Source organism: Melanerpes formicivorus, unplaced genomic scaffold (assembly GCF_026170545.1).
Source record: "Melanerpes formicivorus ecotype bairdi unplaced genomic scaffold, bMelFor1.0.p_v2 SCAF_16, whole genome shotgun sequence".
Lineage (NCBI taxonomy): Eukaryota > Metazoa > Chordata > Aves > Piciformes > Picidae > Melanerpes > Melanerpes formicivorus.
The window spans coordinates 8,715,912-8,740,838 of record NW_027142368.1 but is presented as its reverse complement, the minus strand read 5'-3'; the positions used below and the strand labels follow the sequence as shown (position 1 = coordinate 8,740,838).

The window sequence follows — 24,927 nt, the reverse complement described above, 5'->3', positions numbered from 1 at the left end:
GTGCTAATGCTCTCAGAAAAGCTGTTTGGAGCTTCTGTCACAGCTACCTCAAGAACATTTCACTCCTTGGTGTTTGTGCCCTTCAGAGTGTTGCCAGTGGACTGGAAGGACTCCTTCAGATTTCATGAAAGCTGATGAAGCCACCCAAAACAGCAAAAAGTTTTTCCTCATGTGCATTCACACATCTCTGCAGGAAGACAGAAACACACCATGAGCTGCTGTGCTAACCAATCCCCCAGATTTCAGGCCCCCTGCTACAGATCACCTAACCCAAACCCTCTCACCGTTTGGCAGCATGGGTTTTAACAGCTTTTTCTGATTTCTACGTGCTGCCCTCTCGTGGGGAGCCTCCTGATGATACCTGCTGCCTTGGCACAGCCCTGAGCCCTGTGGCAGAGCCAGCATAAACAGGGCAAGGGTACAGGGAGCTGTCGTCTGCCAATATCTTCAGGAAATGCCGTCTCACGTAGGCCACCACAACCTATTCCTCATTATCACACCTCTCCAAATCCTCAAAAACTGCCTTATTTAGGTCCCTCCACAAAATGCCAGGCAAGAATGGACCCTGAGAGATGTCTGAGGGAGGCTCTAGCATCTTATGTAAAGGTGTGTCAGAGCATGTGCTCTCAGCATCCCTAAAGCCAGACCTTCAGATTTGACTTCTCCATTACTGCATGTAGAAATACATCCTGCTGGGGCAGAGAGCTATGGGCCTTCCTTATCCACTCCAAGAGCAAATAAGGACAAGTTGGAGATGTGTTCTGTATGGAGCTGGGATAGTTATTTGCAGCATGCTTATTTCAGTACTGCTGTGCCGCCTCAGGCACTGGCTGAGGGGCTTTCTGGACTAGCCCAGGAAGACAGCAATGCCTGCAGTGTGAAGCATTCAGCTCCTGGAGCTAAGCTTCCTACTTCCAGTGAATGCAGCTGCTGTTCTCAGCATGGATGAGCCTTTTCAAGGTTTTATTTTTGTAAGTTTGCTGAGAGAATTAGCACCTACAGGAGCTGGGGCGCAGTAGTTAAGCTGTGTAAGCCAGACAAGCCCCCTGAGCGCTTTTTTGCTAGCACTGTTTTAATAACTGGTACCTCTCAGCTTTTCCACACAGCCCCTCACATCAGCACTGCACCAGTAAGAGCAAGCTGGGGGCCACCCAAATTAATGAGTAGGGTTGTGTCACAGACAAGCTTGATTGCTGGACACAGAGATGCTGAATCCTTGTGTTCTGGAGTGTTTTCTTAATTTCTACATTAAACTCCTGAGAAGTCATGATCCCCTCTTTTACCCTAAACTGCTGGGTATTTGTTTGCTGGTTTTATTCCAGCCAGCACCTCCAGAAGCCAGTTGAGCTGGTGTTTTGCAACAGGTCTTTCAACCACCAGTGGGCCATGCATAGTTACAGAGTCTGGTCACACAGAAGACGGTGCTAACACAGTGACAAACAACAACTCACCTCTGGCTTTAAATCCAGAGGCTGCCTTGCTGAGGTGAACCCCTTTATCACTGCCCTGCAGGTGGCTGCTCTCAAAAAGGGACAGGGGAGGCCTGGGCAGTCACAGAAGGAACCAGAGAGAGTGCCTCCATCAAACACTGCATGTCACCAGGTACTGACAGGTAGAGTCCAGTGTGCACACCCTGCTCAGCATCCCACTCCTCACCAGTTCACATCCTGGGCCAGCTTGCTGGGTTTTCTAAACTTCCAGTCATTTTTTCTGCTCAGGAACTGTACTTTTTGCATTCCCCTTTCATGACAGCCATTGCAAACATGGCTACCTTGCTGTCAAATGCATGCATAACATACACATACACATGTGTGCATTTAACGTGCCTCTACATTTCTCCATCTCCTGAACTTATTTCCAGATAGAGATTCAGAGCAACAGCTGCACAAACATACATAAACTGAGAAACAGCTATTTTTTAAAAGTCTTTTTAATAAAGTTATTTAAGAGAGCAACATGCAGAAAGTCATAGATAATTTGCATTGACTTGGAGAGAAACTAGCTGAACTTACTTTCTGAGAGTGGAATCTGTTTCCTGAATATTCTAACTCATTCTGGTTTCCCCACAGATGCTATATTTGCATCACTGCTCATGCATGGTCTACAGGAACAGCAGGACATAGGCTGTGGAAAGCAGAGCTCCACAACAGAGATTGAAAATCTGCCTATCAGCAAAAGGGTTGTTCAAAGGAAATGGGCAGTAGCAAGGTGTGTTGGAGGTTGGTACTCGGGATGCCTAGAAACAAACCTACTTGTAGCAACCCTAAATTTTGCTCAAATTCTTTAAGTACTTGTTTGTCTGCTCTAGCAGCCTTGCACACAGACAGTTGGGATGGAGCAGGATTCAAGGGAAGATAGGAAGCGTACACACATTTTAGTTGAGACAGGTTTTACATTCAGCATCCATTGCATTAACAGGATGTCATCTATGTGCCTGGTAGATAAAAAAGCATTTGCATTTAAGTTAATTTAATCCAGAAATGTTTGCAGACCACTATCCTTGCATTCTGTTCCCAAAGATTATCCTTTCTGCTTACCTGCATCAGACCTCTTCTGATTCCTTGGATTTAAATAAGCTTCATGTCTTGCTCTCTCTATTCTCCTATTACTTGTTTCCGTTATGTAAACACCCAAAGGCTCTGAGTCAGAATTTCAGCTCCCATTGTTCCATGAGTTCACAAGGTAGCCTCCAGGACGGGGAATGTCAATAGGAACTGTCCGAGTGCTCACGTGTCCATTACTGCAATCTAGCTGCTGGCAGCACGCACAACATCAGGAAGAATATTTGAATAACAGTTTTCTGCTGCGAGTAGGCTGCAGTCACCACACTTTTCCACAACCTCTACTCCTGTCATGTACTTCGCTGTCTTTTCCATACAGAACAATTGTCAGCTTTCTACAGATAATAGCTGAACTATACCTTCCAAAACTGCGCCAAATGAACCCCAATGGATGTGTCCACTTTAATGCAAATCAGTCCTTGCCACTTGAAAGGAAGATGGAAGGAAGTTGAGGGTCAAACAAAGAACTGAATAAATTAAAGAGAAGATATGGGGATTATCTTGTACAAGTTTGGTAGATTGATTACAACTAATAATTTCAACATAACATCACAAAACCAATACAGAAAACCAGAATGAACTAATTTATCATTTCCTATGGCCTAATTCCGTTTGCATTTTTAATTCCAAGAAATTAGTCAATGGATTTAATAAAAAGCTCTGATGAATCTGTGGTGTGGTCATAAAAATATTCTGGGAACTTGGTTTGTTTTAAACAAAGGGGTTTGGGATTTTATGAATGAAAAATTAAAATCAGATTAATCTACAAAGTAATAAAATACTTGGGAGTTACATTAAGTAGTTTATTCAGTCTTCATACAGCTGGTTAAAACAGGTCAGCTGAGCCCAGCTCATCATATAGGAGACATTTTTAGCATCATTATTAGACTTAATACCAGGGTAATTCTGGTATTATACTAGCCAGAAATATGTGCACCATTAAGTATACAGAGAATTGCATCTTTATGGGTACAAATTCAGGCTATTAATATATTGTATGAAACAGAATGCTATGGTCTACAGTAAGCAGATGTTCCCAGGACAGCCTATCTGATGTGCAACAACTTGCTACATAACCATCAGTTTTGTCCTAAAACTATTATTCAGCACAGCAAGGACAAGGAAAAAACATTACCCAAAGTTTTCATGCAACTAAAAGTTCACTGGTTTATTTCTCTTATCAAGAACAACAGGCTGAAACATTTTACACTAGTTTACAATCATGAAAAAGAACCTGGTGTTTATCTCATGTAGCTGGCAACAGTCATCCAGTCAATGCTAATTATTATTTCCAAAGTTAAATCCTGTTTTGTTAAGTTAAACGTTTTCTTGAATCATTTTTTGCCAAAAAAAAGCAACATCAGTCCACAACCACAAAGAAAGTAGAAATGTTAATTTCTACTGAGCCACTATTGCTGCAATGAAGATAACAGTGCTGAGTGTTACAACATTCTGCAACAGTTATCACTTCTCCCAACATTTAAGAATGTAAAAATTCCCTCTCCCCTTTCACTGCACACACAGGATCTACGGGAAAAGGGCAAACTTCGGTTCATATCATTAGATGGAGGCCAACAGAAGTGCTTTGGAGTCATTCACTTTTTACATAGAAAATGAGCAGGGCTGTGAAACAAAACCAATTCTTCAAGAAAGGGCAGCTTTTCTTCCTCATCCTCAGACCATACACAAAACTGGCACACTCCTCTCCTTCCAGAGACAGCAGTGAAAACAGCCTGTGCACACGAGGGCAACAGAAGAGCAGAGCTGAGATCCACTGAACAGACCAAAGGTGAGATGCTGGTCCCAGAACAGCTGTGCAGAGCTGGAACAGTGCCTGCAAGATGAGGTGCAGGGCAGCAATTGCAGAGTTCAAGTCAGTAATTCAAGCACAGAGCAAGAAAGGCCAATTTCACCAATTACAAATATTTGGATGTTCCACAACTTTTGTTCCTTGAACCTTTGTTAAAAGCAATCATTCTGATTTGTGTCACTCAGCAACACAAATGTGAAGATCTGTAGCCTTCCTGGGAGGGAATACAGCAAGAACTGGCTTACTTCCCTTGGAAGGGGAACATATAGACCACAGCAAAGCCACTCTGCTGGGCTCGGCCCAGAAACTGGCACACCATAGCCTTCTCCTCCCAGTGCCCCACCAGCAGGCCTCTAATCCACCCACACACTTAGAGAAGAATGGCAGCTTTTCAGCCATCTCCAAGCATTGCATTGACACATGGAGATGGTTGGTGGGTCATTACAACTCAATAACCCACCACATCTGGCATGGGAAGCCACCAACAGTAAAGAGGTAGGGGTTGTGCAGCCAGGGGGAAAATATCTTGAAATACCTTCCTGAGATCTCGCCACAACAGTACACTTGGCAAATTTAGCAAGCCTTTCTCACCACCCTTCCTCTTGCTTTGGCATCCCTTAGCCATTCTTCTCACCTATCACACTGCCTCATACTTTCTTCCACATAACCCCTGTTCTCCCTCCCCACTAAGGCAGCAGTGACCCTGTTTGGGCTGAAGCACATAGCCAGGATTGCACAAGGACCTGGGTTCTTTCCCCTTTGTTCTGCTAATTCACCACCTGCCTCCCTTTGCCCCTCTGAGACTGTTTGCTCCCCTTTGCTGCAGGCCTGGCAGCCCTGTTCCTGGAGTGGAACCACCCTGCCAGGAAAACCCACAAGCAGCTCTTCATCTGGAGTAGGAGCCCCAGTGCAGCCAGCTAGGGCACAGTTCTCCCTCTTGGCAGCAACACAAAGCCACTTCCTTCCTCCACCCAGACCATGGCAATTCTTTCAGGGCACCAGCAAGAGGAACACAGCACTGCATTGCCCCCATCCTGAGAGGCTCTTCTTCCCACCTGTGGTCTAAGGCCACTGTACCTTCCCATCATACCATGACCAAGATGTGTCCTTACCACATGACAGGCTGCACTGCCTCACATGCCACAGAACAGGGCTGCTATGGCACAACAGTTCAGCAAGGCTGCATTTGGTAGTATTTTTTTTGCTCCTAACTGAGATTCAGACTGAGGCTCTTGATGAGAGTTTCATCTCTCACACTGGACATGGTATTACTCACATACAACAGTTAAATACCACATCTCAGTACCACAAAACCCAAGGAGATTTGACTTCATACCCTAGGGAATAGAGCATTTGCCCTGGCTACACCATGAAATTTCAGTACCTTTCCTAAGTGGCACACAGAGGAAGTTTGGCACACGCTGCACCACTTCGCACTGCAGTGACCAAAAGATAGAGGTCCTAAGTCCATCTCCAAACAAGTAGGACTGTGGCCATCTCCTGTCAAGGCAGAAGGCCCAGAAGGAAACAGCTTGCACAGCAGAGGACAGTAATGTGGACAGAAAAGCTCTGAGAAAACATTTTGATCAATAAGTTCAGGCCCTTTCAGAGTAGCCTTCTCTCATAAAAAACACAGCCTCAGGAAAATGACACAGAGTTTGGGAATCTTGAGCAACATTTCACCATAGATGACTTTTGCAGCCACAGTCTCTTTGAGAGTCTTTATACATTTACTTTTCTCCAGCAAGACAAGGAAAGCAGCCCTTCCGTTAAACAAGGTCATTGCAAGGTGCTCAGACAAGATAAGCAATACAAGGATTGAGGCTCATCTAAGAATCTTATACAGGTTTAAACAGTGATGTACAGGAGCATAATCTATGTAAAGCCTGAATTTAAAACGGGGTTTATGTCTTCAACTACAGATGCTCAAAGGACAGAATGTGATACTGCTTGGCAGAGCCAGTATCTCATGCTGCCCCTGGCCTATGCAGAGCGAGAATGCTGGGATTCAACAAAGAATCTGCTCTGTTGTAACCTCTGCAGCCAGCCCCAAACACAAGTGCCCATCAGGTCAGGATCTGTTTTCCATTACTGTAGTGCTCTGGTTTTATTCTGGTATCACTCCATCTAAACCAATAGGTCATTATCATGAAGAGAGTGCCAACCAGACCCAGAGCATTCAAGATAACATTCAAGCCCTTACTTATTCCTCTGTATGCCTCACACAACGTATAGTTCAGAGCAAAATTACACCTTGTGCAATTCTGGGACTCAAACTATTTCAGTCCTAGCTCTGAATTTTCTGCATAGCAAAAGTTAAGCAAGACATCAATCTTGTCCTCACTTTCAGCAAGACCAAACACAAACCCAGCTTTGTTGAGGTAACAATGCATTAATGGCAGCCTGGAGCTCATACCAAGCCACACTACTTTGCCTGTCTGTCCACATTAGTTTTTAGAGTTACTGATGAAGCAACAGGGCAGAGTTCTGCAAAAGAGCTCTACAAACTTCTGCGTGGCACCATTTGGTTACAGAAATTATGGGTAGTCTCTAATTCAGAGACTCATTAAGTATCTTTGGTACCCAAAAGGCATTATCTGGAAAGGAATCAAAATTCTGTTCACCAAAATATTTATGTTAGCTGAGAAAGCCAAACTCTGCCAAGAATGGAGCTGGCGAGCTTCCCTGAAGTTTCTTTGCCAGTGTGTAAAACACAGAAAGCAGCCCCACCTACCACAACCCCTTTGTGCATGACCAGGGCTGGTTAGTTTTTTAAGTACAGTGCCAAACTATTTGTAAGGTCTCAAAAATCTGGAAACTTTAGAGCGCAGCAGCCGAATGAAGGATCTTGGGAACATCTCTCTTGACTCTTGGGCCGTGTACTTGAAGTAGTTCTGTGGATGTGCCAACACATCAAACAGTGCTTTTATCAGCTTCTTGTCCTAGAAAAAGGAAAGCAGATCTTGCATTCATTCTACAGAGGAGTTAAGGTCAGTATTACCAGAGCTTAATAACTGATTAACTCACAAAAGATTATGGGCACTTTCCTCTCAATTACTAAGGTTTCAGGGCCTCAAAGTAGCAGAGTAAGGCTGACATTCAGGCCCCAGGGAAGTCACTAGAGTTTCACATTTATCATCATTACCACCAGGATTTCCCCCTTCCTTGTACTTCCAAGAACAGCAAACAAACAAACAAAAAATCCAGACACCGAAACACAAAACAAATGAACACTGGATCTGATATCTGGCAACAGACAGGTTTACTTGGGGGGACATCCTCCCAGCTTGCCCATGTAGCTATCCCCTAGCCAAGTTCAGAGTAGTAAAATCCAGGGAGAAGAAGTCCTTGCTTATCCACAGGCTACAAGTAGCAGCATTAAGTGCTTTTCCAAGAGATTATATCCCATGTCCCTCAGTTTGCTCCACCAATTCCTTCCAGCACGGCTTATGTGAGGCACAAGGGACAATTTTCACCATACATTTCCCTATTAGATCTGCTCCACCTTTAATCCCCCTCAGCAAAGGGTCTTTCATCCATTGATCGGCACAATCAGGATGTGCTGATTCACCCCACTTCCCTAAAGTAGCACACATCTCACGCACCAAGGAACAAACAGATCTCATGCAGAGCAAGAGGCAACCTCACCAGCACCGAGAAGTGTCATTGTCAATCAAAACCAACATGTCTTGTGGAAGGGAAATACCTTAAGTATTTCTTGATGATTTTCAGATGCATAAAGTCTTCCATCTCGAACAATGTCTTCTATTAGTTCTTGGTAATCCTCTATGGGGAATGCACAAGACAGTAATTTGCAGGTTCACTTCTCTTACATGCTCTATACTTCCCTTGCTTGCGTATGAAAGCCCTACCACAAAAGAACCAGTAGTACTTGGCCCTCATATCAGCAGTCTGAAAATATTCCAAATGCTCTTCTCTAAAGAAACTACAAATACTGTTTACTATGGAACCAGTGTTCCCTGGTGAGCTGCTCAACATAAACCTGTCAAAACCAAAAAGGATCACAATGCACCTAGGATTGTAGTGCATAGTATAACCAAGCAGTCTGCTTCAAACCAACTGTCCTGCAGGAATTTACCTGTAAATAACCACAACATGTTATTGACATCTTTCTACAGTTAAAATGAGGGGGGGGGGAGGAAGAGGAAGCTTTCTAAAAAGGCAAAAAGGCAAACTCCCTTGTTAATCAAAACTTGAAATGCTTCAAAAAGAGTAGGCTTCCCTGAAAAATTATTTGCTGTTAATGAAACTGCAGATCACAGCAAGGACAACTCCTTCACAATCATTCCAGTGTGAACAGAAGTGTGCCATGTTATTTTCACACCACTTACACTGAAATGCAGAGCCTCAGCTTCAGTCTCACTCCTGGCGGCTGACAAGGACAGGATGAAACTCTTACTACTCAAGCTTTTTCTCAATATATTTTGCTGTCTGATACTAGATTACAAGTGGTAGCAGCAACATGGTAAATCAGAGGCCCTTAAGCTTTGTTCTGAACTGGGGGCACTCTGCTGCCATCTGAAGCAACTCTGAACTTGGAAGGCACAAAAATACATAAAATAGATTCTGGCTCTAAGCTCTGCATTTTGCAACTTGGAACCTAGTTCTGTGGAAGTCTGGCAATAAAATGGCACTTAAGACTGCAGTTCAATGCAAAAATTCCCTAAACTAGCTTTAAATGCAAACAGCTACCGGAAGTAGTCTCAAAGTGGCACTGCTGGGAGCACTGGGTTACCCAGGTGCTTCACAGGGTCAAGGAGCCCACAAGGAGCTCTGCACTGCCACAGCTGCACCTGTCCACACAGGCTGAGTTAACTCGCACCTGCTTACCGTCATATGTTACATAAGGAACTTGGAATCCTTTGGCACTGTTCCCTTCATTAGACTTGAATTGGATCCACAACTTCTTAGACCTAGAAGTGAAAGCTATAGGGCGCTCGTAGGTCTGGCAGGTTTCATATGTGGTCACTGAGTTGGAAGAAGCTTTTGAAGAAAACACACAATAGGCAGTTATCTGACAGTGCTTCATACTGATGAACAATTAGAAAACAGATCAAGCTCCCATGGCAAGAAATGCAGCAGGCTAACAATGAGTAACTTTTGTCAAGGAATATTTTCTCTTCCCAAAAAACAAGGTCTGCTTTCTGAAGGATGTGCCTATACTAGAAACTGAGGCTGTTTATTTACACATCAAGCTCCTGCAGGGACTAGCAATCACCTTCTCTTTACTAACCCAGGCTAGAATTGCTTAGCATAATTCATGCCTAGTTAGCTTGAACCATCTGCCTCTTCTTAACAATATTTCTCTCAGAGTTCACTGACACATCTTAGCCTTGCACCCTTGTTTCTCCTGAATCTATGAAGCAGCACTTCCAAACAGGATTTCTCAACTTGTCATTTTGAGAAATTTCTACTTTTAAGTAGAGGACAGGCAGGGTACATTTAATCTATGTAAACAACAATGCACATGAGAAACCTGTGCTGCACACTGAGGTAAATACCATATGCTGCAGTAGGTATTTCAGACTTACAGCTTTTTCTCATCACCAGGTAGTCTCCACACTCATCTTCTATTGGGAGAAATATTTCTGGAACCACAATCAGAATACGGCGCTTTGGTGGTGGATTAATATTCCAAGTGCACTCAGTGTTTGCAGGATAGTCCCCAGGATAGTTTGGTGATTCAATATACCCAGTGTAGTCACCCAGCTCACCTCCACAATGCCTATCTGAAAAAGCAACACAGTATGGAAGATTAGGCAAAGCCTGCAGAAATGGTCTCTCGTGGATCCCAGCAAGCCATGTGTGACGAGATGCAGGCTGGCAGCAGAAGAGGAGCAACACCACTGCCTTCCCTCCAAGCTCCCCAGAGCAAAGCTAAATTTTGCCCTTAGGGTCACTCTGAATATTAATGTCCCAGTCTTTTTATTTCAGGAGATCACCAAAACTATCTTGCTATACTTACTTTTGCACTGTGTTATATTTGTTGACCCATCAAAATCAGTAGTGGTGTTTCCAGGGCATGAAATGCAATAATTTTGTCCAAACTCAGGCTGGTATGTCCCAACTGCGCAGCGAATACACCGATGAGTTGTGGTGTTATAGAAATGGCCAGGTGAACACTGAACTGGAGAGTCAGTAAATATGCAGCATGGTTAAAAAGAAAAAAGGCAGCAGCACATCAGAATGTGATTTTAAGCATTTGTGTAGGATCTGGTAGCATTTCAATAACTGAAAATGCCACATTCATAAACTACGAGGATAATAAACCACATCGCTTTGTGCAAAAGACCCAAACACCACGCTACAGAGTAGTTCTGTGTGGAAGCAGGAATAAAAAGATATGCAGGAGTGAGTATAACCACCACAATTTTGCAAGCAGGACACCAATTAGAACAGTGTTACCAAATAGTCTATCCACTGATATTTGACTTGGAAGATAAACTGTATGTGGAAATACTAACTAATCCTTGCTTGTCAGCTTATGCCAAACAGCATGTGCACAGCTGCTGCATCCCAGCATACTCCTGTGATCAGCTCACCACAGGCAGAGGTGAAAGACTTTGGCCCTCTACAAGTGGCACTCCGCATCTAAACTAATATATTGCTGCCTTCTTTCCAGATCACACTGTCTTGATACAGCAGGCCACAACTCAGGGTACAGGGTACAGATCTGCTGCTACTTTATTTCATCACATCATGTGAATCATCATGTTAGCTACACACATAAGTTAAAGCCCTCAAGGGGCTTGCTGAAAGTACCTCCTGCATCACCACAAGAAGATCCCATTCTGACATACAAACTCTTTTGTAAGTGTAACAGATATTACAGAAGTTTTAAACCTGAGATAGACAAGCAGACATGCAACATTTTTCTAGTTCCCTGCATGCAGACAGGAGGATTTTCTTCTCTTGTTGCAATCTGAGAATAGAGGACCCCAAATACCTTATCTCTAATGCTGCATTTAATTTGATTTTTGCTTAGCAATCTGCATCCACACCCACGATCATTTGTAGTGAAACCTGACAAAAAGCACTGAAGAGCATCAGCCATATATATTATCTTTGCTTTTAACTCCATCACCACTTTATTTCTCTTTTCCTTGCCCTTTGTGGGATTTAAAAACAAAACATCTTTTCCTATTCCTGTTTACCTCTCTGCTGAACATCAAAATAATTTACTACCTTGCCTTTCAAATGCAGTTTTCTGTGCTGCACAGTCCCTTTTTCCTGTTCAAGCTCTGCTGGCTCCCAGATAACTCTAGTTTTCTTGACCTCTGTAAGCCAGCTCAGCCTGGAGTGCTTCCCTACATGTTCCACCCCCTAGTCCAAATGCTTCAGACAAGTTCCAAATAGTTCTTGCATCTGTAATTCCATGCCTCATGTGACCTCTTCCACATGCAAATCCTGGAGCTCTTCATTCTAGTTAATAAATACAAATCCTTTAATCTCCACTCTCATTTGAAAACTGAACTTCATTTATAGACCTGGCTTTGTTTATGTTAAACAAAATTGAAATCAGTTCTTCTTATCTTCATCCAAGGCTTTTAACACATTCTTTAGTGTTAACTTCTCGAAATCAAGTACAAAACAAGAGCATTTGGGGGTCCAGTGACTCTTCACTGAAAAAAAAGGTTAAAAAAATAAATCTATTAGCTACCATATTATTAGCAGTAATATTAATTCTTCAACCATACTGCAATTCTCAGTGGTAAACATATCTTAACTGACACTAGAGAGATCTCTTAATCCAAACCACTACTAAACGTTTGCATCAGGACCGTACTTCTATCCCTTATTTCTACTCTCCAGCAGTAGGCTTTCTACTAACACTTTTTTCTTCAGGTGACTTTGATATAAGTGATGGTTTTGCCCATGCTTTAAGACACTGAGTAAACCATTATACTGATGACATTTCTCTCCATGGATGCATATTTTTATCAACATTTTCAAAGACAACTTCATAGCTGTCTTTCAGCTTTTCATATTTCAGATAACCAAGATACTAACAAATTACTTCATTTTTAAAGATATGACCCTTAATTGTTTTTCACTCCTGTGAGCTCCTTGGGAGACCACTGCATGCCAGCTCCACTGTCATCAAATTTAGAGGGCTGTCTGAGGTACTGTAGGGGTAAGCTGAATGCTAGCTTTTCAGGTATATGCCAAGGTATCCAAGCCAGTTTCTTTTTACAGACATGAAGAAACAGGACTGCAGTTCTCTCCCCTTCACATTCTCATGTTGCTGCTGTGCTCAAACCCAAAATGTCAGTAAGACATCTTGTCTTGATATTTTTCTTGAGACTTCTTTTTCTCCCTGCTGGTTCTTTGTATGAGTCTTCACAAATCAATGACTTCATTGACCAACTTCCCAGTATCTCCCAAGCCCTTCTCAAGGCTTGTATAAAAATGAGTTACAAAAACAATTGAGGCTTTATTGAATTTCCTTGCAGCCAGGCCAGGTCAGCCAACTATGAGACCTCTGATCTCATAGGAGAGATCCTTGAAAACAGAATAATGCTTCTTTGAATGTTTCACCTTGTAGCACCAACAGTTCCTTTTGCCTCAGAGCAACACAGTGCGTCAAATAAATCTTCACCTTACCTTTGGTCTCACAGTCCTGAAACAAGGACACACCACTATGTCTCGTTGTTAGACCTCCTCCACAGGGAAAGCAGGACACTCTCCCAGCTTCAGGCTGATACGTTCCAAGGGGACATGGCAGACAAGGTTTGAAGCCATCAGGAGAATATTCACCTGGTGAGCACTGATCTAGAAGAGAAGGAACACACTTCAATCTGTACATTATAGGTGCAGATAAGTTAGTGAACCTGCACTGGACCTGAAACCCCACAGTGAAGCCCCTCTCCTTGTTTGGGAAACACAAGCCAGAGTTTCAGAACTCAGCGTTAGCAACAGACAGAACTTAATACACACAATACACCCTGTAAAACTATGACACTGGTAATCTCTGGTGCTGGGGAGTTCTTTTTCAAGCTGGAATGGATTTCATGCTTTGTTGCAAGGCTACACTGGACATTTGCTATTTAATCTGTCCAGTGCAATTATGTAGTAATCATCTCTTTTTTCTAGCTAAAAAAACTCTTGTATTCCTCCAAGATGACATAATTTAGTACTGCACCTGAGATGTCAAAAATGTACTTCCAGATTTCTGTATTTTAATCTTGATACTATTGTATGCTAACACTCTAGCCATTGATGTTACCAAATCGTGTGAAACTCTCAAGCACAACAAGCAATTGTGAAGATTTGCTAAACTAAACATGTGTGCCTCAGATTTTTAAAGCAGAAATATTCCTGCCATTCCTCTGATACTGGATCTTGGATAATGATTATCTGTGCTCTAGACTGTTATGTTTTGTATGCATAGATAGCACTCACACAACCAGACTGATTTTACTTAAATACACCTCTCAATATTAGCTACCAAGCCCTGCAATATTTATGAGTACCTTTGCAAAATTCGGGGTTTCAAACTTTTCACAAAAGAACTGGCTTCAGTGACAGAATTCAATAATTACCCTGCTGTGGAAAGGCACAAAACACTGTTGCAGTTGTTCAGCTGTGCTGAAAAATTCTGTCCTTTTAAAGACCTGTTACGATAATAAACTGTTAGTTTTAGTTTATAGCTCCAATAAATCACTCAGTGAATAGCTGTTTTGTTAGGAAGTTAAATTGGCCTTGGCTTCATTTCAGGATGTATGACTAACAACAAACAGGGCATTAACGACCGGTCATGACCAATGATGAAGAGTTTTGTTTATGGCTGATACATGGAGTGGAATAGTGAGTGTCCCTTCTGAACTTAAAAATAAAATACAGCAGGTTAAGAAATGCTCTGTAGCTTATCAGTGAAGGCTAGTGAGGAAGTCTCAGCTCTTCATTCTAACTTTCTTCACAGCACATCACTTCTGCTCTCATAAGGACATACATTCATTTGCCCCCACACTTTTCAAGCCTTTCTTCATTTTATAAACATTCCTCCAGAACACTCATCTCTGTGCTCTTTGTGCAACTCAACAAACATGAATGAATTAAGGCTTTCATTGCAGCACTCCTAATAGGGTAAGGAAAGAGCAATATTTACAATTCTGTGACAAGGAAAGACAACCAAGGTTAGTAAAGATGACTTTGAGAAGTGGCTACTGACTTCAGAAACCCAGAAGAAATAGAAAGACCAACACAAGTTTCCATCCCTCAAAAAACTCTATGTTTCTATGAGAAATCAATGCTTTGAGTGGCCTCACTAAAGACTATTTGCTCTTTGCTCTTTCCCCTCAACCTGTCTTTTTCCCTTCATTTTAACTATGTGTCAAGTTTGGGGTGGGTTTTTTTCTGTGTGGGCTTTTGTTTGTTGGTTTGTGGTTTTTTGCATTGGGATGTGTGTGTGGTTTTGTTTTGGGTTTGTTCTGAACAAAAGGCTACTTCACAGTGACACTTGTAAAACCATACAAATTCAACCTTCAAACTGGTCTTCAGGTTTCTTGAACTTGCTCAGGGTCCAGCCTAAGTCACCTAACAGAGCTCAAAGGAAGCCTGCCCCAGGCAAGAACCAAACCCTGCACTCACATGGAAATGTTACCTGTAAGAACTTATCCCATCAGGTCTCCCTTGTCAACTCTATCATCTGTATCTTACTTGCCTTTAAACAGCAGGTTGCAAATTGCAGAACTCCCTGTGAAATAAAGCTGAGTTTACTGAACAATCCTGGCAGATTTAGATAAAGCCTCCATTTTTTTTTTCTAAAATTTGCATTGAGGAAGTAAACCTAAAAAGATCTCCTTGGACATCACCAAGAGCCTCAACATGGGGAATGTTCTGAAAGTAAACAAAAAAAGATGGAGCAGAAGCATCAGGTGTTCTATTTCTGTACCAAGAAACGTTTCTAAGAGTTCACATTTTTCCTGTCATTTGTCTGAATGAAACAAAAACAAAGTTTATGAGATTCTTTTCACAAAACTAGAAACTGCACGGTCCCACCTGACATATGGGAAATACCCAGCTGAAACAAGCACAGAAGATTTGCAAATAATGACATTAAGTTAGAATTTCACTGGCTGGCTTTACCCTTTTTTCCCAGAAACCTGATTGTTTTTCTCCAAATGAACAAAAGAGGCAATCGCCTCTAGTAGACTTCATTTCTGCAGCCACTGTCTTTGTTTGGCTTCAATGCCCATTTAAAACCTGGTCTTGAGTCTCATGCAGCTGTTTTAAAGAAGGAAAAAAAAAAAAAAAGTGAAAGCTTTTCTGATGCAAAAAGGGGAGGGGGGAGAGGGGCCCACAGGGAACCGGGATTAACAGTTACAAAGACATTTAAAGGCTTTTCCCCTCTTTTCAACCCATTAGCTTTTGAGCATTTGCTCCAGTAGACAAATGCCAATATCTCACTGGCTGAGAAGGTGAACCTCATAAAGGAGGTCACGATCCACCAATTCACCATTTTCTTAAGAATGATGCCTTGACTTTATAAGGAAAATCACCAACAACTGATGCAAATTGATTCTGCAGCGGCATCCTTTTAGTTATTGTGTTTTAGCGGTTCACACACTTAGGTCACATGACATGGTTACACATTCCATTCTAAGGATTCACGTCTTAAATCTAGGACTGTCAGAGCAAGCAGTTAGCAGAAAACTAGTGGTCTTTCTACCATTTGATAATTTATTTCCTCTTGTCAGATTTTTATAAAGTGGTAGGAACAAACCTGAGAGTTGTGGCAAAGGCAAGCAGCGCCTCGCTTCTCTCTTGAAATATTTCTCATGCTTCTCCAATGCCAGCATCATACCACATCTAAATTCTGAGATGTGGTTCATGATGTATGAAACATTAATATTTTATATGCATCTTCTGAACAGAACTGATGAATGCTGAGCAGTGAAATGCATCAACAGCTCCCACAGAAGATAAAGGTGCTCAGCGTTTATGTCAGAGCAGTGCCTATACCAGTCAGTGCTGCTCACACTTGCCCTCCTCTGAAGCGACAGCTCTTTGGATGAATCCACTTATGACTGCAAGGGCATGCTCACCTGTCCTTTTACATAGCAATTTCAGGAAATGGTAGTTTTCATTGCCTCCTTTCTTCTTAAAGTATTCATGTATCCAGCACAAAAACACCAAATAGAACAGGCAATGTGTGCACTCAACTCTAAAGTATGAGAAAATCCCTGAAAAAACTGTATGTTAAACAAAATTGAAACAAAGGCCACTCTGGACCATCAGTGAATTCCCTTTTACCATCAACAGCTGTTTAAAGAACAGCAGCCACACATGTGCAACTATTCAGCATGTTAAGAGTGATTAAATACCTTGGAAATTACATCTATTCTATTCTTGGTGCCTTTCTGGAGCTTTCATTCTCTACCATGTCCCACTGCAAACAGTGGGAATTAAGACAGGGAAATGAGGAAAAGAATTTCATCAGAACTGCAGAACCAAATGAAGTTCAGCTTGCTGCTGCAACAGCAAGCCAGTTAGCTAAGACAAAAGCTGTCAGAGTAGGAGCTGGATTTTTCCCTCTTACATTGCTAAATGCAACTAATGTTTCAGAGTGCTGTGTTAGGAGAAGTCTACAACAGGAAGAGGACCAATACAAAACTATCTGAATCCATAACTCTGAATCTAACCTAGTCATACTCCAGGTACTTGGAAACAATTAACTGAAACCTACACTTCACTCACTTGTAACTATAATTTCTAAGTCCCTAGGCTTACTTTGTTCCCTCATTGCTTCCTGCTCCTCTGGTCAGATTGAGCAGTATCCCTCTGATATTAAGTACTCTGCCTGTCCAGAGTCCACATCCACCACCTGCACTGAATCTATCCTCTGATCTGGTTTCTCCTGCTATGGAGTCACTTTCTCCACAGAGTCATTAGCACATCTAGATAATCTGGGCCCCAAGCCTGTCCAGAAGGTCTCAGTAGCTCTGCAAAACAATGAGATCAAAACAAACCAAAAGCCCCAGACTCCTCCATGCGTATCCCTGAGTTAGCTTCTTCCTCTTCTTCCCACTCCATTCTCTTCTTCCCAGTCTACTTTTTAGCTCCTCCTGACTGGCAGTCAAAGCAGCAGCAGCAGCCGCCCAGGGCTCCCTTTACCTTACACAGCAGGACAATCAGCTTTTTCTGAGCAAATGAGGCGTGTGTAACAACACTGCCTCTCTGTGTACTTTTATGTCTCCTCAGCAACTAGTCGACTTTCTGTCAAACTTCCAGCAATCTGACAAAGGATGCAGAGAGGTTTCAAAGATACTAAGTTTCTGTATGCTTAATATAAATAAGTGGGGAGCATGCAAGTGAAAAGGGGATACCCTTCACAGCATCCATGCAAGTAAAAGGCTGTGGTGCCAGTTCCATCTCCTGTTCGGTCACTGCAAATGTACACAGAGATATGGTCTGAATATTTCAGCCGACGAAAGGTAGATTCATTTAGTGATTTCACAGGGCATCTTAATAGTTCCACTGATCAAATCAGATTACTTAAGATCAAGGTGTCCAGAGCAAACTGTGGCACCAATTCAGCAACATTTACATGTTGTTCTTCAAAATGCTTGTCTTTACAGGTACAGTGCTTCTGCATTAACCATAGACAAGTTATTTGTGCTCACCATACTAAAGATCCTCCTCAGCTTTCTCCAAAAGCTCCCTTTCTGTCTAAACTAGCACAGAAATGCCATGTAAGCTTCTCACTTGTAAGGAAAAATCAGACCAGTTCTGTAGCTACCTAAAAATTCCAATTTCTTTGTTGTTCCAATTCCTTACTGTAACTCATGTTGCCTCCTCCACCTGCAGTAGTTGTAGCTTGATTGCTACTTTTTCCAGACTGAGTCACAAATGGCTTGAAAGCTGTACTGTGCTCTGTACAAGGAACTGAAACAGTTTTTCAAAGCCTTCCTCCAGCATTCAACACAATAGCTGGAAAACATCTAGGTAAGCTCATCTTGGTGAGCTTTCCAAAGTTTTTCAGACTTATTACAATGTTAAAAAACAAACAAACCAACCCAAACAACAAGAAAAAGTTACAGCTTTTTCCAACAGATATCTTGGGCAATTCCCTAGTTTGTTGCTTACACAGATGTTTTAAACAACATAAATGAATTTTTCTATTCAATGCACCAGAGTTAGCAAAACTAAATTGGAAAAAAATCTACTCTCAGGCCAAATGAGTTGCTGCTGGGTGACATGCTAATTCAATCTGACAAGCATTTTAAAGCTTTGCTGATTCACAAAACCACCTACATGCTGCCTACTCTGTGCAGTCTGAATTAGCTGTCATGGTTGTTAGGCCTCTGTTAAGATAACATCTGACCCCTCTCCTTAACATTTGTGCTTCGGAAGCATTTATTATAGGCTGCATTATCCAGTGCCACGATAATTAAGATTTTTTTCAGTATTGGCCTGTTCTCCATGAATTTGTAACTCTGCCATGAAGGTTCTCTGGGACTCTGGCTTAGTCAGCAAAGAGAACGTGACTGTATCAAATTCTGCTCAGTCTTTTCTTTGGAACAAGGACGAAATGAAACACAAGTTCAGAACACAGCGATGCGTTGGATATTTAATGTAGTCTTAAAAACAACACTGGTGATGTCAAGGCCATTGGCACCTGATGTTACTCCCATGCTTTCTGCCTTTGAGCTTACTGTGTGCATTAACTGTAACAACCTGTAATGTATTGAGCCCTTGTTCTACTCTGTAACACAGCCATTGCCAACAATAAATATATAGAGAAGCACATCCTAGCAGCACAATGACCCCTACTTCTTCACACACAACCATTCTCACTACTAGACTAGCATCCTGTGATGCCTCCAAGCTCGCCAGACCCAAGTAAAACACATTTGGTGGTTTGTTCCTTATTTACATTTACTTACCACATCTGCTACCCACATGCATCTGTCCTACACCACAAGATTGTTGTGGATCTGATATCTTGAGAGACTTTCTGGCCACTTCATGGTCCGCACCAGGGACGCGGATGCGGAACTGGTCCCTGCTGACTGTTTTCCGTAGGGTTCGAATGGTTTTACGGAACCTCTTCTCAGTCTTCTTCCGTGCACAGCGCACATCACATGTGTCTGAAAAGTATCAAGGATAAAAGCTGCTACAAGTGACCATGAACATAAGTCAATCCAATTCAAAAGACCAAACAATGCAAATCACCGAGGAAGCAACTTCCGTGAAATTCTTAAGGACAACAGCATCAGGCTAGAAGAAAACTAATTGGACCACACGACTTTAACCTACGGGCAGTTCTTTGATCTTTGAAACTAGTCCCATCCCTCACTCTTTTTGAAGCAGTACAATTCATGTTCAAAACAGGAGATACTTTTTATTATCATTTGGCATACAGAGAGAAGTGAAAAATACAGAAATTAAGGAGCAAATGGCAAGAAGCTTCAAACCGCACCTTGAATTATTTTCCAACCAACCTGTCACCTCCTTTCGGCTTGTTTCAAGCTCAAAGTCCGCAGTGATAAAAATTTCTCTAGTTGCTGTCAGTCTACTGAGGGCTCCATGAACTTTCTTGCCAGTGCTGCACGTTAGGTTTACATATTGGAAGCTCTCCATTACTGAATTATGTGTCTCTGCATGAACAAAATTAAAGGAAGCAAAAGCTTGGCCAGCTTTGTTACTGCACGTTTACTAGTGCTCAGGGCATATGTTGTCATGAAGAGTTGAACAGGAGCAAATCATCAACTCCACATAGCAGTAAGCAATCAGTCTGACCAGTTTCTCAACTGGTACATTCTCACACAGAATCACAAATCTAGCACACTTACAGATGCAGTGTCAGGCCACAATTCTGGCACTGCAGTGGGTCCAAGGCATGATTCACCACTAGGATGAGAGCTTGGCTCTAGTGCCCAGCCCACTTCCCCTGGGTTCTGCTAGCAGCATATTGCCTTTCCACTATGCAAGGCATCTTAACACCATGACACTGCCTGCATCAGGCAGGTTACTCAAGTTTAAAATGGTGTTTAAATTAGTGGCTGCACATGCAGGACATTAGGAGACAATTTTCAAAGTTTCAATGAGGAAATGAGATTTAGTTAAAGAGAACACCCAGAACAAGCTTTACTTCTGGAGCATACAACTTTTCAGTGAGCACTCAGCATAGTTTCTCAGTTATTCTTCCTAAGGACAAACAAACTGACACACTGATTCATCACGTTGTTTAGTGACTTCTTCCCCTAGCTTCTTTAAAAAAAAAATATATATACACACACACACACATACTCCTCCTTATTTTCTGCTGACTGTGAATTCCTAGGCTATACTTTCTGCCTTAGCACAGATGGAAGAGCTGACCCATCCGGGACTGCTGAAGTATAGAATGCAGACCCTTTGGCAATAGAGTCAGACTAGGAGATTCTGCACTGAGGCATCAGACAGTACAGAGCAGGTGAGAAAGAAAAGAACAGAAAGATTCAAAAGAATTTAAAAGAAGGGTTGACTTTACTGAGAATTTATTAACAATGGTACAAACAAAGAAGGGATTTCCTAGCAAGACTGTTAAGGTTGTCACAGGAATGTCCTATGATCTGAAACAATCACTGCAAGAATCATGGCTAGAAAGAAGTGTGATTCATGAGGTCAGTGAAAAGCAAAAGATTTTCAGTCCCCTGTGCTTTCCTTATGGTGTACTTCATATCTGGAAAACAACTGAGCTATCTCTCTAACCTACTTATCTACATTTTTATATTCATACCTGGCATCACCTGTTCCAGACCTTCTTGAAACATCTCAGTCTTTTTCAGACTACATTTTCCTTCATTTAATTTAAAGGTTACACTTATCTTGATGGCTGAAGTATCTTCAGGAAGAAACAACGACATGTTATTTTTAAAAGAGTAACAGAAAATGTAAATAACCCTAATGTTGTATCACAATGACAACATCAAAAAATAAGATGCCATAAAGTGAGAAAGTGATCATCACAGAAAACCTGAAAAGATGCCAGCTTCCTCCTGCTGTGAAGCTGGTTCACAACTGGAAAAAAAAATACAAGAAAAGAAGAACAACGAAGTCAAGTCCAGAACTGCTACTGGGTAAGTCAAATAAAGGTTAGCTGAAGTCAAAGAAGATACTGCAAGCCAGTTCAGAAAGTCGTTTATAGCTATATAAAACAGCACTTCTCATCTGGTTAGCTTTAAATGTTTTCTAAACTTTAGTGTCCAACAGCTCAAACTAAACACATTGTATGGTGCCAACACTGTCCAGTTTGGGTGTCTCAAAAGAAGCATGACACTCCTGGCATATCAGTTTATTTCACTACTGATATTCTTGTTCCTTATTTGTAAGTTTTAGTTTGAGAGATGCTGATGAAGCAGTACAAGGTGAACTTCCTGCTGCAACCATGAATGGAAAGAAAGTCAACAGAAACACCCTTATTTCACAGTTATCTATTAAAAGAAATCAGTCAAATCATGCAACAGTACATCTAGTGATTACCCAGCCAGCTGGATGTGTTTGTGTTTTGCTGCTTTTTCTTAAGTTGAGATGACCTGCCACAGGTGAGAGTGTAGGCATCTTGTGCTCCTAACAAACAAACCATACAGACAGTCAGGAATGACAGACTGAAGGCTTCTGCAGTCTAAAATGCATTTTTAAATGTTTTGAGTGGCAACATTATCTTCACCTTTTTCAACAACGTTGTTCATAAAACACTCTACATTAGAGCTTGTCTTTTCCTAAGTAATTTGAAGCATTCAGGGAGAAAAGCAGCACCTCTCCCACGAGCAGCAGCCGAGTCTGCATGCTGTGTCCTGTGGGGTGGAGGGGCTGTGCGGGCAAAATCTCAGACCCCACGCAGGGCTGGAATGCCTTCGCCCCATTCAGCACTGGCTCTCAGGGCCAATTAAGGAATGGCCCAGGGAGCACAGAGAATTCTGCCCTGTCGTCCCCAGCTTCAAACAGACAGTTGTCATGAGAAGGGAATCTGAGGGTAGAGCAGTTATAAAAGACAGGGTAAAGAGGGGCTTTCTTGGGACACTGGCAGGGATATAGCCCTTTATTATCTATAGTGAAAGAGGAAAGGTCCCTGTTAATTGTCTACTTCTGGGGGCTCCCATGAGAATTAGGAGGTTTGTTACTCTTACACTCTCTACAGAATCATATGCTTGCTTTTGAGGCATTCAACTTACCAGACACCTGGACATCTGAAGAGCAGCTTAAGAAGCATCTATCACTCCCACCACTCTTAATGCAGTGCAGCAATACCTTGGGTGACATATTATCAGGCAATGGACCCTTTGTCTCTAAATAGGCTAAACATCCATGCACAGTCTACTAACATATTGACACGCAGCTGCTTTTATAACTGGTACCTGAGAGTACCCATGCAATTAATATGCTGTTTAGACAAAAAAAATCAAAGCAAAAGAAAATCAGTGGAAGATCCCACCACACAAGTAATTTCCTTCCAGATAAAACTATGATCAGCAAGCTTTCTCATGCAGAGAAACAAAAGGAAATAGAAGAATGAGGCAGATAAAAGCACAGGAAAGAAAGCATCAAAATCCCTCAAAGTATCTCCTGTTTTTCTTTCTTATTTTTTTTTTGGGGGGGGGAGGGTGTTGCTTGTTTTTACCAGTTTCAACACCAGTACCATCATGCCTCACCAAAAAAGTAAAGTGAAATACCAAGAACTCATGTCACTTAACTGGACAGATCAAGATTTTCAGATTTGACTATAACCACATGACCATCAGACACATCAGGAGTACAAATGCATTTACCAGGCACCTTACCAACACAATCCTTTTTATTCCAGTGCAATTTGTAGTTGGAGTGGCACAGGCACTCATAGCCTCCTTGCGTGTTCACGCATAGCTGTTGGCAACCTCCATTGTTGACACTGCATTCATTAATATCTACAGAGGAAAGGTAAGGATACTTTTAGAAAGTTACTCCTGCTATATTTCTGTGCCTCAACTCCACTAGGCATGAGTATACAAATACTGCTCACTAGTGTTTGGAAAAGGTTTTATGAATGCTGTGTGGACACCCACCTTGAAAAAGTTTTGTTTTCATGGAAATCCTCTGATAAATGTCAAAACTCATCAAATATTGTGGGAGGGGAGATATTAGGTACATCCACAAGCTACACAAAAAATATCCAGCCTTAGAATACGGTTATTAAATTCACTGAAGGAGACCAAACCAAGACTGCATTGCACTGTGCCTGATTAATTAATATTTCTAATTTGGAATAAAGACAGACAACATGGACAGGATTCATACTGACCAATGCTTTCAGACAGATACAACTGCATTGGAATGCTATTTGACTCTGCAGGAGCTGTTAATGCCATTGTATCACCATTATCCCTTTTGGCCAATTATCCAATTTCAGGGCCTTGCCCTGCTAAATAAATGCCAATAGGAGGAGAAAGTACTGACAACACAACACGCTGCCTTGGGTGCAAACTTGCATGCTGATGCTCAATATACCATTCACCAGTGGTGTATCCCAGGGGTCAGTACTGGGGCCAATACTATTTATCTTCTTCATTAAACCTGGATGATGGGACAAGAGTTCACCCTTGACAAGTTTGCAGATGATACAAAACTAGGAGGAGTGGCTGATACACCAGATGGTTGTGCCACTATTCAGAGGGATCTTGACTGGCTGGAGAAATGGGATGACAGGAATCTCATGAATTTCAACAAAGGGAAATGTAAAATTCTATGTCTCTGTTTCTCAAATCCCCCCAACAACTGCTTCACTTGTCTCCAGCAGCTTTACAGCAATTACACATAAACCTAGCCGGCAGTCATCAAATCTCTTGAGAGCCCAGAAAGCGTGCAATTGCAAGTCGCTATTTCTTCATACACTTTTCTTAATGGAAATAACAAAATTCATGTCACTGCTCTCCCCTTTCTAGATCAGTAACAATTTGCTAGAGAATACTGTGAAACAGATTACAAAACTGATTTCTGGGGAAAAATATGCTACTGACATAAATGAGACAGCACAGGTAGGAAACTAGCAGCAGAGGAATAATGTAAAAAGAAGAGAACATCTTAAATTGCTATTTCTGCTTCAGACACCATAAAATTGGTCCATATCTTTCATTTTCATTGACCTTTTTGTAAGGATGCTGCAGGTAATGGTAACCTATTATCTCCAGCACTTAATGACCTCTTCTTTATAGGTCAGAAGGTGCATATGCAGAATCCCTACCAGTTTCAGCACAGCCTGCAATTACCAGTAAATTGAAGACTTAATATGCCACAAAGATTGATATTTCCTACACAGAATTATGATATAAAGAGGGCACTTAGCAGCCAACAGCAAAATTACAGGTCCTTTACTTCATCAGTAGGGAAAAGAACTTGGATTAATGCAGAGGAATTAATAATGAGAACAGACTTGTTTTAGCAAGTCAAACACACAGTGTTAATCCCCATCCAGACAGGATATAATGGATATAATGCAGCCCTGTAATCTTCTCTGCAGTCAAGAAGCAGAGGTTAGAGAGAGATCTCTGAATTGTTATCTCTAAGTTCAGGTGT

The 24,927-nt window shown here is 41.8% G+C and overlaps 1 protein-coding gene across 1 annotated transcript in view; it reads right to left on the bottom strand.

Annotated features, from left to right (window-relative positions):
- Window positions 1-1,923: 1,923 nt before the first annotated feature.
- Window positions 1,924-24,927, bottom strand: part of SCUBE2 (signal peptide, CUB domain and EGF like domain containing 2) — a 39,161-nt gene continuing 16,157 nt past the window's right edge. The window contains exons 11-22 of the mRNA XM_068148023.1: window positions 23,160-23,282; window positions 22,554-22,667; window positions 21,862-21,948; window positions 21,119-21,223; window positions 19,839-19,994; window positions 19,281-19,484; window positions 12,997-13,164; window positions 10,358-10,519; window positions 9,924-10,121; window positions 9,223-9,375; window positions 8,078-8,157; window positions 1,924-7,313 (exon numbers count right to left, since the gene is read on the bottom strand). Of these exons, the coding sequence (XP_068004124.1) occupies window positions 7,161-7,313; window positions 8,078-8,157; window positions 9,223-9,375; window positions 9,924-10,121; window positions 10,358-10,519; window positions 12,997-13,164; window positions 19,281-19,484; window positions 19,839-19,994; window positions 21,119-21,223; window positions 21,862-21,948; window positions 22,554-22,667; window positions 23,160-23,282 (1,703 nt within the window). The 3' untranslated portion in view covers window positions 1,924-7,160. The remainder of the gene's footprint in view (window positions 7,314-8,077; window positions 8,158-9,222; window positions 9,376-9,923; window positions 10,122-10,357; window positions 10,520-12,996; window positions 13,165-19,280; window positions 19,485-19,838; window positions 19,995-21,118; window positions 21,224-21,861; window positions 21,949-22,553; window positions 22,668-23,159; window positions 23,283-24,927) is intronic.